A 19,077-nucleotide genomic window follows, 5' to 3' on the forward strand; every position below is an offset into this window, starting at 1 on the left:
CCAAACTGTTCTTGGATAGTTGGGAGAAGTTGCTCTCAGAGGATGTGTTGGTACCATTCTTTATTCATGGCTGTGTTCTTAGGCAAAATTGTGAGTGAGCCCACTCCCTTGGCTGAGAAGCAACCCCACACAGGAATGGTCTCAGGATGCTTTACTATTGGCATGACACAGGACTGATGGTAGCGCTCACCTTGTCTTCTCCGGACAAGGTGTTTTCCGGATGCCCAAAACAATCGGAAAGGGGATTCATCAGAGAAAATGACTTGACCCCCATCCTCAGCAATCCAATCCCTGTACCTTTTGCAGAATATCAGTCTGTCCCTGATGTTTTTCCTGGAGAGAAGTGGCTTCTTTGCTGCCTTTCTTGACACCAGGCCATCCTCCAAAAGTATTCGCTTCACTGTGCGTGCAGATGCACTCACACCTGCCTGCTGCCATTCCTGAGCAAGCTCTGCACTGGTGGTGCCCCGATCCCGCAGCTGAATCAACTTTAGGAGACGGTCCTGGTGCTTGCTGGACTTTCTTGGGCGCCCTGACGCCTTCTTCACAACAATTGAACCTCTCTCCTTGAAGTTCTTGATGATCCGATAAATGGTTGATTTAGGTGCAATCTTACTAGCAGAAATATCCTTGCCTGTGAAGCCCTTTTTGTGCAAAGCAATGATAACGGCACGTGTTTCCTTGCAGGTAACCATGGTAAACAGAGGAAGAACAATGATTTCCAGCACCACCCTCCTTTTAAAGCTTCCAGTCTGTTATTCTAACTCAATCAGCATGACAGAGTGATCTCCAGCCTTGTCCTCATCAACACTCTCACCTGTGTTAACGAGATATATATGTTTTATTTTTTTATTTTTTTATTTAACCTTTATTTAACCAGGTAAGCCAGTTGAGAACAAGTTCTCATTTACAACTGTGACCTGGCCAAGATAAGGAATCACTGACATGATGGCAGCTGGTCCTTTTGTGGCAGGGCTGAAATGCAGTGGATATGTTTTTTTGGGATTAAGTTCATTTTCATGGCAAAGAGGGACTTTGCAATTAATTGCAATTCATCTGATCACTCTTCATGACATTATGGAGTATATGCAAATTGCCATTATCAAAACTGAGGCAGCAGACTTTGTGAAAATTAGTATTTGTGTCGTTCTCAAAACTTTTGACCACGACTGTAGTATACCATGACATAAATCATGATAAATGCTACGTGTTTCCTGGTTTGTAGAGGTGTTTACATAAAACAAGTGTAGGCATCTCACTCCTCTCCTTTCGAAAGACGTTCATATAATAATAATGTACGCCATTTAGCAGACACTTCTATCCAAACCGATTTAAAAGTCATGCATGCACACGTTTCACATATGAGCGGCCGCAGCAGGAATCGAACCCACAACATTGCAAGCACCATGCTCTACCAACTGAGCCACACAGGACTCCGTAAGGACTTCTTGCTCCAGATTCCCAGACATTCAAATCCAGCCTGCTTTAAATACAGTGTGGGAATGCAAATAGTCGTCTACATACTGCACATACTCCTCTTCCTCCCCCGTTCTTTCTCCCTCCCACCTCCCCCCCAGGTCTCCTCTCAGGGAAGAAGGAAGTGAATGTGATCTGGTTTTAGCAGCTAGGCCCTAATCACCCTCCCATCCACCCATACTTGTCTTGTTGGAGCAGAGTTCAATAACATGGAAATAAGAAGTGATGCCTTGAAGTGATGAATCCAATCGAAAGCAGAGGAAGAGGACGAGAGAGAGGAAGAGAGAGACAGAGAGATGGAGAGAGAGAGAGGAATATGAAGGGAACGCGAGAGAAAGAGAGAAGAAGAGAGAGCGAGTGAGAGACAAATAGAGATTTAACCTGAGTGGCCGACTGCTTTTGCATGCGACTAGAGGGGATGTGCGTCCACGTGTCTGACTACACTGTGTGTGTGTGTGTGTGTGCACGTGTGCGTGCATGGGTGTGTGTGTGTGTGTGTTCGCCACACAACATGTTGCCATGGTGGCGGAGGGAGCCATGGAAAATTATCGTTGGCTATTGACTAATGAAGCAGCTGCTGGGATGTTTATTACGTTTCTGGATGACTGGCCTCACCCCTTCCTCCTCTCCTCTCCTCTCCTCTCCTCTCCTCTCCTCTCCTCTCCTCTCCTCTCCTCTCCTCTCCTCTCCTCTCCTCTCCTCTCCTCTCCTCTCCTCTCCTCTCCTCTCCTCTCCTATGACAGTGTGTGTGCATGTGTGTGTTATTAGTTTACAAAGGCTTACCTGATGTTGCAGAGAATGGAAGGAACCAAAGGAGAGCACCAAGGACATAAAAAAAGAGGAAAATATACAATTAGTTCATCAAAAGACTTGGGAGAACAATATTACATTCATATCATCAAATGTTACTCTATTTTCTAACCGCCTCAATGGGTTGATGATGAAACAGACCACATGTATCCATTTCCGATTCGACAAACAATAAAAAGTTGTATGTTATGTTACGTATCAAAGGATGATGCATTACAGGCCGCTATGTTAAACAGACATAGATCACAGAAACTCTCCCATGTCTCCATGGACACACATGTACCTCATTAACTAGAGTCTTTGGTCAGACCACAATGGCCTTTCCTCCTTACATTGGGATAAATACATGTGGTAATACATTACTTGCACAAGTCTAAATCACTTGGAGAGACATTACATAAGGCAGTGGATCACATGACTACTCTATGGGATGGTATGGTCTCCAAGCATAAGAAATAGCTAGCAGTTCCTTTCTATTCATTCAGCACTTTTAAACGAAACAGAGGAAAATAAAATAAGAGGAGAAATACTACACAGTGAGGAAACCGCTTGGATCGTAAACTGAAATAAAACCCCAACGAGCAGTGAGTGCACATCTGGAAGTGGAAGATTACTCTGACACAGCCTTGCCTCCACAGTCAAGGCTGTGCCAAAGAGTCATGTTTGTTTTTGCTTAGAGGGAAGAAGAGAGAGAGGCAGAGAGAGGAAGTGAGAAAGGAGAGAGAGAGGAGCGAGAGTGAAGAGAGAAGTGGGTTGAGGAGTGAGGTGAAAAGAAGGAAGAATGAAAAAGAGTAATAGAGGAACGAAGGGTGAAGCGACAGGTGAGGGGGAGGGGAGAGAGTAGAAATTAAAACGCGCCAGATATACAGTAGAGAAATGATCTTCATCTGAAAACATTTAGTTCCACTAGAGCCAGACTACAGATTTTTCCTTGCACGCAGGGTCTTGGGAAGTAGAGTATACAATGTGCAGTCAGAGATAAAGGAACCAATTGGTTGGGGGAGATGGGGATTTGGGGGACAATGCACTCACAACACAGCCAGAGAAAGGTACCCTGACTCCCCCTAACCACTTCCCCTGCCTCCCTCCCTCACTTTTCTCTCTCTCCTTCCCTCCCTCTATTCTTTTGAAACTTTTCTGAGTGTAATGTTTACTGTTAATTTCTAATTGTTTATTTCACTTATGTTTATTATCTATTTCACTTACTTTGGCAATGTAAACATATGTTTCCCATGCCAATAAAGCCCTTTGAATTGAATTGAGTGAGAGAGAAAGAGAGAGAGAGAGAGAGAGAGAGAGAGAGAGGGAGAGGGAGAGGGAGAGGGAGAGGGAGAGGGAGAGGGAGAGGGAGAGGGAGAGGGAGAGGGAGAGGGAGAGGGAGAGGGAGAGGGAGAGGGAGAGGGAGAGAGAGAGAGAGAGAGAGAGAGAGAGAGAGAGAGAGAGATTACAAGTGCCTGCTGAACCAACTCTTCATTATGTCAGTTGTTCTTCTCTCCTATGGGCCTGCAGGATCCAGGACAGACCTGATCTATATCTACCAGCGCCTTTGTGTCTGTGCACTGTTTGTTTTTGCATACAGAAAGTGACTGGAGAGAAAACAAACCATACATTATGGAGGTGACTGATTGACTGTGTTCAACAGCACGGGTAGAGATAACCACACCAGTTTCATTTCACCAGGAACTGCTGCCCATTGCATAAAAGAGAACCTATTTTTACTATATGCACACGTAGTGTAAGCAGAAAACTAGACATACAGTAAAAGTATGCTAACCAAGTAAACAGTATGCTAACCAATCCATGAATTACATACATACAGTATATTTAACAACATGTCATATGCATATAACAACTATTCACACCAATTTAGACGTACAGTAAAATGTATTCAAGGACCAGTCCGCAATCTATTTATGTTGCTTTAAGAATGCAACACATAACACATTCCCAAAAGGTTTTATTTGGTATTTCTAAATTGCTCTCCCTAAAAATAAACACGCGTCTAAATATATTTCTACTCTGGCTTAGAATTGTGGAACAGCTGTTCGTTTATTGATTCAAGAAGATTCAGCCACTCTCAAATGCGGCATGAATTAGTAGTAAAAAAAAGACAGTGATACATCCAAAATGTCACCCTATTCCCTATATAGTACACTACTTTTGATCAGAGCCCTATGGGCCCTGGTCAAAAGTAGTGTACTATATAGGGAATAGGGTGCCATTTGGGATACACTAAGAATGTAATTAAAACCAGCAATAAGCTTCACTCTGTTGCAATATACTGTAGTAATACAGAAGAGACAATGAGGGAGGATAGGAGGGGAGGTAGAGAAGAGATGCTGCATCTTTCTAGGCCCCAGTTTTGTCTTTTAACTTTTAATGATTCCATGCCTTTCTTCTCCGGCAGCGCAGGGTATCCTGTTTACATACTTGGGAATGTACTTGAAAGCGGGGCCTGCGCCTTCCCCGCACAGACATGTTGGAGAACTGTTCGCACTAGCCCTTCTACGCGCCCGCCCGCCAGCCCGCCGCAGGCAAAAACATTTACAAAATGGAGGGTTTGTGTAATCACTACACAACGGAGCAAAGCACCTTTAACCCCGTACTGTCTGGTTACAGTATGATAGGGTAGGCTTGACTGTAAGGCACCTGCACGGAGTGTGTGTGTGTGTGTGTGTGTGTGTGTGTGTGTGTGTTTGTAAGTTAGCCTGTGGCAGATGTTCACAGTAAGTGTATGTCTTTGTTCAAAATATCATATCAGTTAGAGAGAACCACATATCCTGTATGTAGGGAGTCTTAATCAATGCAGGAAATCTGCAAATGAAGACATTTACATTATTGCTGAGTCACTATTTAGCAGATGCTCTTATCCAGAGCAAGTTTTCATACTGGTCCCCCGCAGGAATTGATTCCACAACCCTGGTGTTACAAGCGTCATGCTCGACCAACTGAGCTACACGGGACCACAGACGATTGGTGTTCACCACTGGGGTGAGAGAGAAGTTGAGATGAGGCTATGGTTGTTGGTTAGGGTTTAAGGTTTGGGTTTTGGTTTAGCCTGGTTAATGGTTAACCTTGAGTGGTTATGCAGAAACACACACACACACACACACACACACACACACACACACACACACACACACACACACACACACACACACACACACACACACACACACACACACACACACACACACACACACACACACACACACACACACACACACACACACACTAATGCCATGTCTGCAGGCCCACCTAGGCATGGCTCTGGCTGCTTATGTGTCATTACATCTTCATGTTCTCTGCCTGTACCACTCATTCTTGTCCAACTTGTCGTAGCCCTTTACACTCCTACCCATATACGGGTGGTAAATTGCAGATTTGGGCACTGATAAGTCAGAGCTCTGTACTTCACAGCTCTGTATGGGTTTTTGACTGACAGCCACTGTGAACTTGAGCACCGCATGCGATAGGAAGTTGCCCCCATCCCGCCTGCTAATTGGGCAACTTTTGCTAATGTTTTGCTGTATGAGTAAGGGACATGCTGTAAATTAAGAGGACTCTATGTATTTTGAAAGATGAGACGTTAAGGATTATAATAAATACCGCTTTGATGTCATACAAGCAAACCAAACAACCGTCCAAATGTCAACATCACATTTCATATCATAAAACGTATGATAATAATTTCCCCATAATCTCCACACTGGTCCCTTATAATAGCTACCATGCGTATGCATATTTCTGTAAGAAACCTTTCAATTTAGCCCTATCTATATAGGCTGATTCCCATGAGTGTAAAGGTTTAAACGTGTTTTTTCTTCATATCAAAAGAGAAAGAAAAGGATGAATCATCTCCAATAAACTAAAACAAAGTGCACTACATAGGGAATAGGGTGTCATTTGAAACGCAGAATAAATCGGATATGCAACTGGGTAATGTAATGGCCTCGTTATAGGAGATGTCCTGAGTAATCTTTTGGATCCACATATCATCCCGTAACCACAGCCACACACACACACCGTCCCATCCCATAACGACAGCAAGTGGATGCCTGCACCAATCAACAGTGGCTAAAGTAAGTGAGCAAAAAAATGTTGCCGACAGTTTGTCTCAACATCAAGGCCAGGCATCCAGGCCCATGGACACTCCTGCCTCATTCTCCGCCACTGGATCTGTCCTTCCAGACCCCTGTCATTTGATAAGGCGGTGGCGGTGGTGCTCAGTGCGTCAAGCCGAGCGACGACGCAGCAGCTAAAATAAGGTCTGTCTGTCTGTCCTGGATCCTGCAGGCCCATAGGAGAGAAGAACAACTGGCATAATGAAGAGTTGGTTCAGCAGGCACTTGTAATATCTCTCTCTGGGGGCGTACACTTCTACCCCTCGTCCTCCAGTGAGAGCCAACAGGTCCATGAGGAAGAAGAAAAAGGGGGCCCTGGAAATGAACACCCCCCCCCCCCCCCCCCTCCTCCACCCTCCCTGCCGCCACATCCCAGCAACACCAACAACCCATGCTGAAAAGGGCCTCCTGGATTTCTGACATCAACACCCTGTGTTGCACTGTGTGTGTGTGTGTGTGTGCTTGTTCTTGAGGTTCGCTGACAGACAAGGGCACCTCGTCTGTGTGTCCCCAGTGCTAATACAGGAGACCTTGAGAGGCAAAGAGAACTGACTGAGAGACCCCACCCCCCTCCTCGCCCCCTCCCAGCTCCAGCCCCAGCCCCAGCTCCGCTGACAGATCCCGGGCCCTGCTCTCACGCAAGCCTGCCTCCACTGGGGACCCACGGCTGCCAAGAGGAAAGAGAGCCCTATCTCTTCCTGTGTGCCTCGCTCACTGCAGCGCCGATAAAACCCACCCCACAACACTACGACACATTACGACTATGACCAGGTCTCAAGGGAACATTAAATTGAGGAGGTCGGGGGGGAGAGAGAGGGAGAGTTTGCAAAAGACAGGAAGGGAAGAGTGGAGAGCGGACATGACCGGGTGTCCAGAGTGATTCTGCTGTCCGAGCAGGGAGGAAGCAATGGCCAGAGCCAAAGCAAACGTCTCTGGCAGAACGGACATTCTAAGTATCTGTCTGTCACTTGATATATTGCACAAATTGTAGCTGCTGGAGTTATTTTCTCTACTTCCTCAAGTTTGCTTGCTTTACACAACTCTTGCAAGGGGAAATGTTGTTTTCAGTTCAAAATCTCATTGTAGCCAAAATTCTCATTTCTGCTTTTTAAAAGAGATATACAGTTGAAGTCGGAAGTTTACATACACTTAGGTTGGAGTCATTAAAACTTGGGCTGGGCTGGACAAATTTCTTGTTAACAAAATATAGTTTTGGCAAGTTGGTTAGGACATCTACTTTGTGCATGACACAAGTAATTTTCCAACAACTGTTTACAGACAGATTCTTTCACTTATAATTCACTGTATCACAATTCCAGTGGGTCAGAAGTTTACATACACTAAGTTGACTGTGCCTTTAAACAGCTTGGAAAATTCCAGAAAATGATGTCATGGCTTTAGAAGCTTCTGATAGGCTAATTGACATCATTTCAGACAATTGGAGGTGTACCTGTGGATGTATTTCAAGGCCTACCTTCAAACTCAGTGCCTCTTTGCTTGACATCATGTGAAAATCAAAAGAAATCAGCCAAGACCTCAGAAAATAATTTGTAGAATTCCACAAGTCTGGTTCATCCTTGGGAGCAATTTCCAAACGCCTGAAGGTACCACGTTCATCTATACAAACAATAGTACTGTCACGATCGTCGTAAAGGAGAGTAGACCAAGGCGCAGCGTGTGAAATGAACATGACTTTATTTAGTTAAAGTATCTAAATAACAAACAAAACACGACACGTAAAGTCCAACGGTTACACTGACCGACTAAGGAACAAAAACCCACAACCCCAAGGTGAAAACACACAGTATAAATATGGCTCCCAATCAGAGATAACGAGCCGACAGCTGACACTCGTTACCTCCGATTGGGAGTCACTCAATACAAACATACAACAACCTAGAAATAGACACAACAGAACTACCAACATTGAAATAAACACATAGAATGCACACACCCTGGCTCAACATAACGAGTCCCAGAACCAGGGTGTGACAGTACCCCCCCCTAAAGGCGCGGACTGCGACCGCGCCTCAACTAGGGCTAACCAAGGGAGGGCTGGGTGGGCATACCTCTTCGGCGGTGGTTCTGGCTCTGGTCGTGGTCCCCACCCCACCATAGTCACTACCCGCTTCCGTAGCCTCCTCCAACTGACCACCCTCCAACTTAACCCCACCGGATTAAGGGGCAGCACCGGACTAAGAGGCAGCACCGGACTAAGGGGCAGCACCGGACTAAGGGGCAGCACCGGACTAAGGGGCAGCACCGGACTGAATGGCAGATCCTGGCTGGACGGCTCTGGCGGATCCTGGCTGGACGGCTCATGGCTGGCTGACGGATCTGGCTGCTCATGGCTGGCTGACGGATCTGGCTGCTCATGGCTGGCTGACGGATCTGGCTGCTCATGGCTGGCTGACGGATCTGGCTGCTCATGGCAGGCTGACGGATCTGGCTGCTCATGGCTGGCTGACGGATCTGGCTGCTCATGGCTGGCGGAAGGCTCTGGCTGATCCTGTCTGGCGGAAGGCTCTGGCTGATCCAGTCTGGCGGAAGGCTCTGGCTGATCCTGTCTGGCGGAAGGCTCTGGCTGATCCTGTCTGGCGGAAGGCTCTGGCTGATCCTGTCTGGCGGAAGGCTCTGGCTGATCCTGTCTGGCGGAAGGCTCTGGCTGATCCTGTCTGGCGGAAGGCTCTGGCTGCTCCTGTCTGGCGGAAGGCTCTAGCGGCTCCTGTCTGGCGGAAGGCTTTAGCGGCTCCGGTCTGGCGGACGGCTCTGAAGGCTCATGGCAGACGGGCGGCTTTGCAGGCTCAGTACAGACGGGCAGTTCATGCAGCGCTTGGCAGACGGACAGTTCGGACGGCGTTGGGCAGACAGGCAGTTCAGGCGCCTTTGGGCAGACGGGCAGTTCAGGCGCCGTTGGGCAGACGGCAGACTCTGGCCGGCCGAGACGCACTATAGGCCTGGTGCGTGGTGCCGGAACTGGTGGTCCCGGGCTGAGGACACGCATCTCAGGGCTAGTGCGGGGAGAAGGAACAGGGCATGCTGGACCCTGGGGACGCACATAAGGCCTAGTGCGTGGTGCCGGAACTGGTGGTCCCGGGCTGATGACACGCATCTCAGGGCTAGTGCGGGGAGCAGGAACAGGCCGGACCGGGCTGGCGACGCGCACCGTAGGTTTGGTGCGAGTGGCAGGAACAGGCCGGGTCGGGCTGGCGACGCGCACCGTAGACTTGGTGCGGGTGGCAGGAACAGGCCGGACCGGGCTGGCGACGCGCACCGTAGGTTTGGTGCGAGTGGCAGGAACAGGCCGGGTCGGGCTGGCGACGTACACCGTGGGTCTGGTACGTGGAGCAGGAACAGGTCGGGCTGGGCTGGCCACGCACACCGTAGGCTTCGTACGTGGAGCAGGAACAGGCCGGGCTGGGCGGGCGACGCACACCGTAGGCTTTGTGCGTTGAGCAGGAACAGGCCGGGCTGGCGACGTTCACCGTAGGCTTCCTACGTGGAGCAGGAACCGGCCGGGCTGGACTGGCGACGCACACCGTGGGCTTGATGCGTGGAGTAGGAACAGGCCGGTCCGTACTGGGAACACACACCACTGGCCTTAACCGGGGATCAGGAACGGGCCGGGCCGGACTGGTAACACACCTCAGTCTCTTACGCCGTGCCTCAACTACTTCCCTCCCTCTACTCGCCAATGGCTCCCGTAATCCGGTAGCCTTCTCTCCACGTCTCCCTGTGGCAGCCTCCTGCTGCCCAGCCGCCCAAGCCATGTGCCCCCCCCAAAAAACTTTTTGGGGTTGCCTCTCGTCCATCCGACGATGGCCCTGCTGACGCCGTTGCTCCTCTCCTGCCAGGTTCTCCCCCTTCATCGCCCTCCGGTACCGGACGGCCTCCTCCTGCGTAATATGTCCCCAGCCGAGGAGGACATCCACCAGCGTTCTCTCCTGCGGGTGTTCCTGTATACGCTGCTTGGTCCTTTTGTGGTGGGTTTTTCTGTCACGATCGTCGTAAAGGAGAGTAGACCAAGGCGCAGCGTGTGAAATGAACATGACTTTATTTAGTTAAAGTATCTAAATAACAAACAAAACACGATACGTAAAGTCCAACGGTTACACTGACCGACTAAGGAACAAAAACCCACAACCCCAAGGTGAAAACACACAGTATAAATATGGCTCCCAATCAGAGATAACGAGCCGACAGCTGACACTCGTTACCTCCGATTGGGAGTCACTCAATACAAACATACAACAACCTAGAAATAGACACAACAGAACTACCAACATTGAAATAAACACATAGAATGCACACACCCTGGCTCAACATAACGAGTCCCAGAACCAGGGTGTGACAAGTACGCAAGTATAAACACCATGGGACCACGCAGCCATCATACCTCTCACGAAGGAGACGGGTTCTGTCTCCTAGAGATGAACGTACTTTGGTTACTAAAAGTGCAAATCAATCCCAGAACAACAGCAAAGGACCTTGTGAAGATGCTGGAGGAAACAGGTATAAAAGTATCTATATCCACAGTAAAACGAGTCCTATTTCGACATTACCTGAAAGGCCGCTCAGCAAGGAAGAAGCCACTGCTCCAAAACCGCCATAAAAAACCAGACTACAGTATGCAACTGCACATGGGGACAAAGATCGTACTTTTTGGTGAAATGTCCTCTGGTCTGATGAAACAAAAATAGAACTGTTTGGCCATAATGACCATCGTTATGTTTGGAGAAAAAAGGGGGATGCTTGCAAGCCGAAGAACACCATCCCAACGGTGAAGCACAGGGGTGGCAGCATCATGCTGTGGGGGTGCTTTGCTGCAGGAGGGACTGGTGCACTTCACAAAATAGATGGCATCATGAGGAAGGAAAGTTATGTGGATATATTGAAGCAAAATCTCAAGATATCAGTCAGGAAGTTAAAGCTTGGTCGCAAATGGGTCTTCCAAATGGACAATGACCCCAAGCATACTTCCAAAGTAGTGGCAAAATGGCTTAAGGACAACAAAGTCAAGGTATTGGAGTGGCCATCACAAAGCCCTGACCTTAATCCTATAGAAAATGTGTGGGCAGAACTGAAAAAGCGTGTGCGAGCAAGGAGGCCTACAAACCTGACTCAGTTACACCAGCTCTGTCAGGAGGAATAGGCCAAAATTCACCCAACTTATTGTGGGAAGCTTGTGGAAGGCTACCCGGAACGTTTGACCCAAGTTAAACAATTTAAAGGCAATACTACCAAATACTAATTGAGTGCACGTAAACTTCTGACCCACTGGGTCTACTATTATTCTGATATTTCACATTCTTAAAATAAAATGGTGATCCTAACTGACCTAAGACAGGGAATTTTTACTAGGATTAAATGTTAGGAATTGTGAAAAACTGAGTTTAAATGTATTTGGCTAAGGTGTATGTAAACTTCCGACTTCAACTGTAGTAATGTAACAAGGCCAGGTAACTGCAATACATTTACACAAGCTTGGTAGTGAAATATAAACTATTATCTTTGCCCAACAAAACCATACTGTCTTATTTCCACAGAAGTACATTTCCCTATGAATTATGACTTTGAATCCACAGATTAAGGATATGTCAGGAAACAGCTAGCACACTCCACTAGGGAATTCTGTAATCTGCTCCAACAGGTTTTTCAGTGTTCAGTGTGTTCACTTCAAAGATGTTATTTATGCCAAGCAGAAGAGGGTGAAAGAGGTGCAAATATTTGATGAGGGAGAGAAAGAAAGACAGAAAAAGAGAGAGCAAGAATGGAAGAGAGAGAGACAGATAACCACTTCTCCACCTCTTTATTCTAATAACCCACACGGGGCTCTGCCTATGTAAACGTTCATTCATAACTCTTGGGGCGGGGAATGCCTGCCAGTAATTTTCCACCGCCATGATGTTAAACCAAATCACTTCCTTGTGTCTTGATGTGATGTCAGGTGAGCTCGAAGTGTACTGTATACAGTAACTCAGGCGATACGTGCAGTCTGGTGCAACATGTTTAATGATCTGTGCCATGACAGTGGGTGAAACTGTTCCGCCATTTTGTGTCATTGGAAGAACATACAGGCTCGAGGCTCATGTTTGCTCTTGACACATTGTCAAATATTAGGCCTTTAAATCTCAAATAAAGGATGACCTGAGTTTCCTTCATGGAAGGAACTGAGAAAACGCTAGATCATCGTTGCTCTTATGAATCATCATGGCAGGTCTGTACCCGAATGCACATTCTTATTCAACAGTCTTGTGCATAGGAACACACTGTTAGGGTTAGGGTTAGGGTTAGGGTTAGGGTTAACCTTAACCCTAACCCTGTTTGTACAAACTCAGGGAAGTAGACGGTTGGAAATTGATATTCCTTTCCTGAGGCATGTCATCACCTAAGGGATACAATTAGAACTGCCGCTAACCGAACGATAAAGTCACAGTCCAGTCCTATCCAGTCTTGTCCAGCCCAGCCCTGAACAACGATACAACATCCTGCATCTAACCCACATCTCTCCCTGGCAGCCAGAGGAGCAGGGAGAAAGCCAGAGCTAGATCATAGCCAGGGGTGAAGGGCTAGAGCAGAGGTTAGCAGGCACCTTGCTGCTCTGAGACACCAGGCAACAGGCCACAGTGAGGCGTTCCTATTCAGCCTGACTTCCTATGAGCCACTCAGTCTGAACAAAGAGAGCATCCTGTATACATAAAGGGGATTACTCAACATGTTCACCAGGTTTCCCCTGATAACTGACTGAGGAGCGCACACACACACACACACACACACATGCACGAATAAACTAGCACAGACGCATGTGCAAACGCACACAGGGGAAATGTCCCACAAGGGAGGATTTTCTTTGTTTTACTATCCTTGTGGGGACTTTTGTGGATTTCCGGTATCCACAAGGACAGTAATACAAGCCCACACACACAGCATTTGTCACGATCGTCGTAAGCAACGGACCAAGGCGCAGCGCGATATGCGTACATCTTTTAATGAGTACTTTATAACAATCACAAAACAACAAAACGATACGTGAAGTCCTAAGGTTAACAAACACAAACCTCTCCGGAACAAGATCCCACAAAAGACAAGTGCACAATAGGCTGCCTAAGTATGGTTCCCAATCAGAGACAACAAGCAACAGCTGATTCACGTTGCCTCTGATTGAGAACCACCCCGGCCAACATAGAAACACATAAACTAGATCGTGAACATAGAACACAAAACATAAACACTACACACCCTGGCTCAACATAAAAGAGTCCCTAGAGCCAGGGCGTGACAGCATTTCGATATCACAAACAGAATTTGTGTTATAACCAGTTTTAAGAGGAAGTTACTTTTTCAAATCCTCCTACAGAGTCACATGCTGGTAAGACATTTTGATTTCTATATAGTATCAGAAAGAACAGATTCTGAGGTTTCCATAACACTTACCATTGCCAAATAACTCTAAAAATTTAAGAGATGAGCTGTATTTCACAATATCACTTCTTCCAAGAATAATCACTGTTCCATGAGCTCCACACTTGAGCATGCGGCAACAGATAGCCTACAGTAACATAAACAAAATGCTATAGTGTTCTTTGAAATAAAAATGTTTCGTATTCTAATGATACCCAAGACCTTCATAAACACAACCAAATGAGTATTTTTTCGATAGCATATATGAAATGTATTTATTAGACTGTTAGAACGTTGGAGTCAAAATGACTAGTTTTGTCTTGAAGGGGGGTCCTTCGAGGTCTTTATAATGTTAACTCGCACCGTTCACACGACACATTGTAAAAGGAGAAGTCTATTATACATCCCCTGTGTATTCTCTGGAAGATGTTTCATTCATTGAAAATAAAGGAATAGTTTTTTTCCCCTCCTTGACTATCTCTTCTGTTGTGGGGTTGTTAGTATCTGAGTGTGTGACTCAGTGACAGCTGAATAACACTGGAGGTTTATAAGAAAGGGCGAAAACATAACAGCTGTCCTTCAGAGCGATGAAGTTTCTCTCCGTTTCGGCTCGTCTTGCCAAAAGTTGAACTCATGCATCAGAAATGAGAAGCGATGATTCACCAAGTCCCTCCTCCCCCTCCCCTTATAAAACCCCACAACCCCTAATTCCCTCTGTTCCCATCAATCTCGATCTTATCTCTCAATAATAAGGAAAAGCATCAAGTGCATTATTTTGCCTAATTTGCTGGGTAAGATGTATATCCCCCCTAAAACAACTCAATTGGACGTAATGGACCAGCTGATACCTTTCAGGTTGGTGTAGGTCTGCTAGAGAGCACTAAATAATCGGAGGCCAAAGTGTCCTATTGCCTGCTTCTCTTTTCTTGTACTTATCATGCAGCCAGGATTAGACCTACAGAAAGAAACAGGAGTAGACCTACAGAAAGAAACAGGAGTAGGCCTACAGAAAGAAACAGGAGTAGACCTACACAAAGAAACAGGAGTAGACCTACAGAAAGAAACAGGAGTAGACCTACAGAAAGAAACAGGAGTAGACCTACAGAAAGAAACAGGAGTAGGCCTACAGAAAGAAACAGGAGTAGACCTACACAAAGAAACAGGAGTAGACCTACAGAAAGAAACAGGAGTAGGCCTACAGAAAGAAACAGGAGTAGGCCTACAGAAAGAAACAGGACTAGGCCTACAGAAAGAAACAGGAGTAGACCTACAGAAAGAAACAGGAGTAGACCTACAGAAAGAAACAGGAGTAGACCTACAGAAAGAAACAGGATTAGGCCTACAGAAAGAAACAGGATTAGGCCTACAGAAAGAAACAGGAGTAGGCCTACAGAAAGAAACAGGAGTAGGCCTACAGAAAGAAACAGGAGTAGACCTACAGAAAGAAACAGGAGTAGGCCTACAGAAAGAAACAGGAGTAGACCTACAGAAAGAAACAGGATTAGGCCCACAAGTCTCTTTGGGGACTTTCATTCCTTTGTCCCTGTCGTGTCATCATGGCTTGCTCCATGAGAACCCCTTTCGACTTTCACTCTCAACTGACGACTCCTTTTCAACTAGTGTGGGAGCTATTACGAAATACCCTTTTTCTTTTACTTACAATAGCAACTTTTGACATTGTCTTCCTCGAGCATTGATTTTCCTGGTCCTATGTTTTTTCACCCATTTTATTCTTCCATAGAGAGAGTTCTCCGGCTTCTCCATTGTTGATAGGAAAAAAGAGGCAGTTTGTTTCAGAGGGAGTCAGAACATCAATATTTGTTTTGGCTGGAGTTATTCATTCTAACGTAATGGTCCACGTCCCAAATGGCACCCTATTCCCTACATAGTGCACTACTTTGACCAGGGCTGGTCAAAAGTAGTGCACTATGTAGGGAATAGGGTGCTATTTGGGATGCATATATGGTCTTTGTAAAGTTCAAACAGTAATTTCTTAAGTGAAAAGGAAATTCCATTCTCACACAATCACACACACACACGCATGCACGCACACGCATGCACGCACACAAAAAAGAAAAGGGCCAGGGCTTGAACTCTACGAGGAACATGTGATTAAAAGCTCTAGGTCATTAGGGCCAGTCCTGCATGGTGACCTTTAACCTGGCCTGATTGAGACAGCCTTTCTCGACTGCTGCTGACCTCTGTCTGACCTTATGACCCCTGTGGTCATCCTGCGATTGGTTCTACAAACCTCTAAACCTCTGTGATTGGTTCAATGCACACCTTAACCCTAACAGTATCCCTTCCTTTACTCATCTCTGACCACCTTTTACTAAAAAATGTCATATGTGGACATTGTGGCAATCAATGCCCTACAATGCATACCTCTTTATTTTGGGCATTTTAAGATCGTGGCAATGCCTTACAATGCATAACTCTTTATTATGGGCATTTTAAGATAGAAATCTCTTGTCAACTATGGGTAGAGACCCCAGTGTCCTTTTAGTTCAAATACAGTACAGGGCTAGTATTTCAGAGCTAGCTAGCAGTTGGTTTAACTGGAGGAATCTGCTGGGTTTGTGATATGGTGTAGTAGGCATGGGGCAGATTCCTCAGTCTTGGCACTTTGCCTGCAATGTAACTTGATCTTAACTCAAACACAGGACCTTGACACCATCTGGAAACTAGAGGAGCTCACGCTAACCAGACACAGATATTGTCCATGTACGAACTGTTTGGCCTTGTGTTTGATAGCCATTACAGAGAGGGCGCTGCTCAATAAGTTGGAACTTAAAATAAAACAAAATAAAATGGCAGGGGTGGAGTGGGGCCTGTATAACCTGTGCACAATCTAAGCAAGCCAGTGAGATGATCAAGATGGTCATGAAGCAACACTGGAGTAAATTTACAGGGCACTTGGTCTGTGGCAGCCACTGAACTCCACTCCTGCACTCTTTCCGGGTCCTCCAAACCCACCCAATGCAGGACTCCATCTTAGCCATCTCAGCTAGCATAGGGCCCTGACTCTTGGCCTACCCTCTGAAGCACAACCCCAGTCAAAACACAGCAGCAAGCAGCTAGCTGCTCAAGTAGGAACATGCCCAAGCACCCGCTAAAGACCCACTGTGCCCCAAGAAAACGGAGAGAAGGAAACAGAGAGAAGAAAACAGAGAGAAGGAAACGCCTGTAGTAGAAAAGGAAAAGAGCATGTCGTTCTAGTTGTAGTTTGGCATGATGTCTTTCTTTGTTTACTCAGTGTGTATTGTGCTGTAAATCATAAGCCGGGCTTGACATCGTTGTGTTAAATGGGTGTTGGATGGTAATATCACTGTGGTTATATGATCACTATTGTTGTTATTCTTATTGCGGTGCCCAAGGGACATTCCTACGGCACTATAACTATGCATCATAGTGAAATAACTAATGTGACTGGACTAGTTCTTCAAAAACAGATTTAAACTGTTTGCTGTTACAGAGTGACTAATGTTTTAGTCAGGTTGTGATATTATAGGCTCATAAACCACTATTAGTGTGAGTCACACAATAGCTTTATGATATTTACTCATCTGAAAAAGGACGGTGTGTCTTCCTGTTGCCTGAATCGGTTACAGAAATCACATTATGATACTTCAGGTATTGGTCTGCTTTCATACTTTGCTCAGTAAAGAACTGGTTGAGAGGGTGAGGGGAAGAAAAAAGGGGGAGAAAATCAATGAGAAAGAGAGAAGTAGGAGGGCGCAACAGAGAGAGTACTAGTCATCTAAGGTAAAACTCAGCACAAAGACTCATCCAAACACACCGTCAGTCCTAAGACTGGGGCCTCATTTGGTCATAGAGTTAGACTAGCAGTGACTGTTATCCCTCTCAAACAGGTATTTGAACTAAAGCTTTGTATTGACTGCACCTGTCCTAGGTCAGGGTTTCCCTAACACGTTTTGTTTTTTGCCCTAGCACTACACAGCTGATTCAAATAATCAAAGCTTGATGATGAGTTGGTTATTTGAATCAGCTGGGTAGTGTTAGGGCAAAAAACTAAACGTGCACCCAGTGAGGCCCAGGACCGAGTTTGGGAAACCCTGGTGTCTAGGTAGTCAACAACAACATGTCAAAGCCTTGAGCCTGTCTGAGCCTGTGAGGTTGTTCTGGGAGGTCAGAGGTTAGAGGTCACTGGTAATGGTGACAGGGAACATTCCTCTCTGTGTCTGTGACTTCTCCTTACTCCATTTCATCATGTTATGTCCTAGAGCAGTGTGTGTACTTGTGTGTGTGTGTGTGTGTGTGTGCGTAGCCCTCAATGTGTCTACAATGTCAAACACTACCCAACTGAACATGTCCAGACGCCATCCCGCTCACTAACCCTACTTACTCACTGTAGTTACAATGGCGTCACATAGACAGACTAAAAGAATGGCAATAACAATGCAAATTGATCTGGTGTGTGATCATGCACTTTACAAATTGCATCCATCCTTCAGGCAGCTATCTTTGACTGGACTTCAAAATCAACAAAGGGAAACGGTAAATGTTGAGATGACATGCATTACAGTCATTTGAGTGTATGAACATGTAAACGTACATTTCTCTAACCTGGGTCTGTGACATCATAACTGTGTAAATACCGAATCTGTCCCATGTACTGATTAAGAAAAGCTGTATTATCCCAACATTGGTCAATTATGTTCTGTTTGGTTTCAGGACTTTGTGTTTAGTGTGTGTTTAGTCTCAGCGGGAGCATTTGTTTTTCAGCAAAATGGCAGCCCTGTCACTCTACCTTTTGCTTGACCTATACATGCACTAATGTTGAGTCCAACCTTGTGTTGTAGCTGTCTCACCAACAGCAACACCCACAACACTCAACACCCTCCCTGAGTGCCAAGCTGCTCCATGTCACTCTGTCAACACTTCGTAAAACAAACAACAGCACCTGAAAGAGATCCATTCAAAGGAGGTTTCAGTTCATAACAACAAATAAGACCAAAGGTATGTCACACGGGAAGTGAAATGAAACATAGTTGCCATTGTCCAACCTTATTACAACCTCATTACAACGTCAGTACAACCTCAGTACAACCTCATTACAAGATCAGTACAACCTCAGTACAACCTCAGTGCAACCTTACCATGACCCCAGGAGAATGTGTGATTGGTTAGCATGGAGGGGTCAAAGGTGACTGTCTCAGTAGCTTGTTTAGCCTGTTTTACAGCCTCTCTCTGTTGGGGCATGCTAGCGACCCGACCTGCACTATTCCCAATTCCCCAAAGCAAA

The 19,077-nt window shown here is 46.1% G+C and overlaps 1 protein-coding gene across 1 annotated transcript in view; it reads right to left on the reverse strand.

Annotated features, from left to right (window-relative positions):
* Window positions 1-2,245: 2,245 nt before the first annotated feature.
* The window catches only part of LOC311112493 (aryl hydrocarbon receptor-like), a gene marked incomplete at its 3' end in the record, with an annotated part of 28,841 nt that continues 12,009 nt past the window's right edge, over window positions 2,246-19,077 (reverse strand). The window contains exon 3 of the mRNA XM_084155627.1: window positions 2,246-2,259. Within this exon, the coding sequence (XP_084011753.1) occupies window positions 2,246-2,259 (14 nt within the window). The remainder of the gene's footprint in view (window positions 2,260-19,077) is intronic.

This window comes from Coregonus lavaretus, assembly GCF_964263955.1.
Source record: "Coregonus lavaretus genome assembly, chromosome: 38".
Lineage (NCBI taxonomy): Eukaryota > Metazoa > Chordata > Actinopteri > Salmoniformes > Salmonidae > Coregonus > Coregonus lavaretus.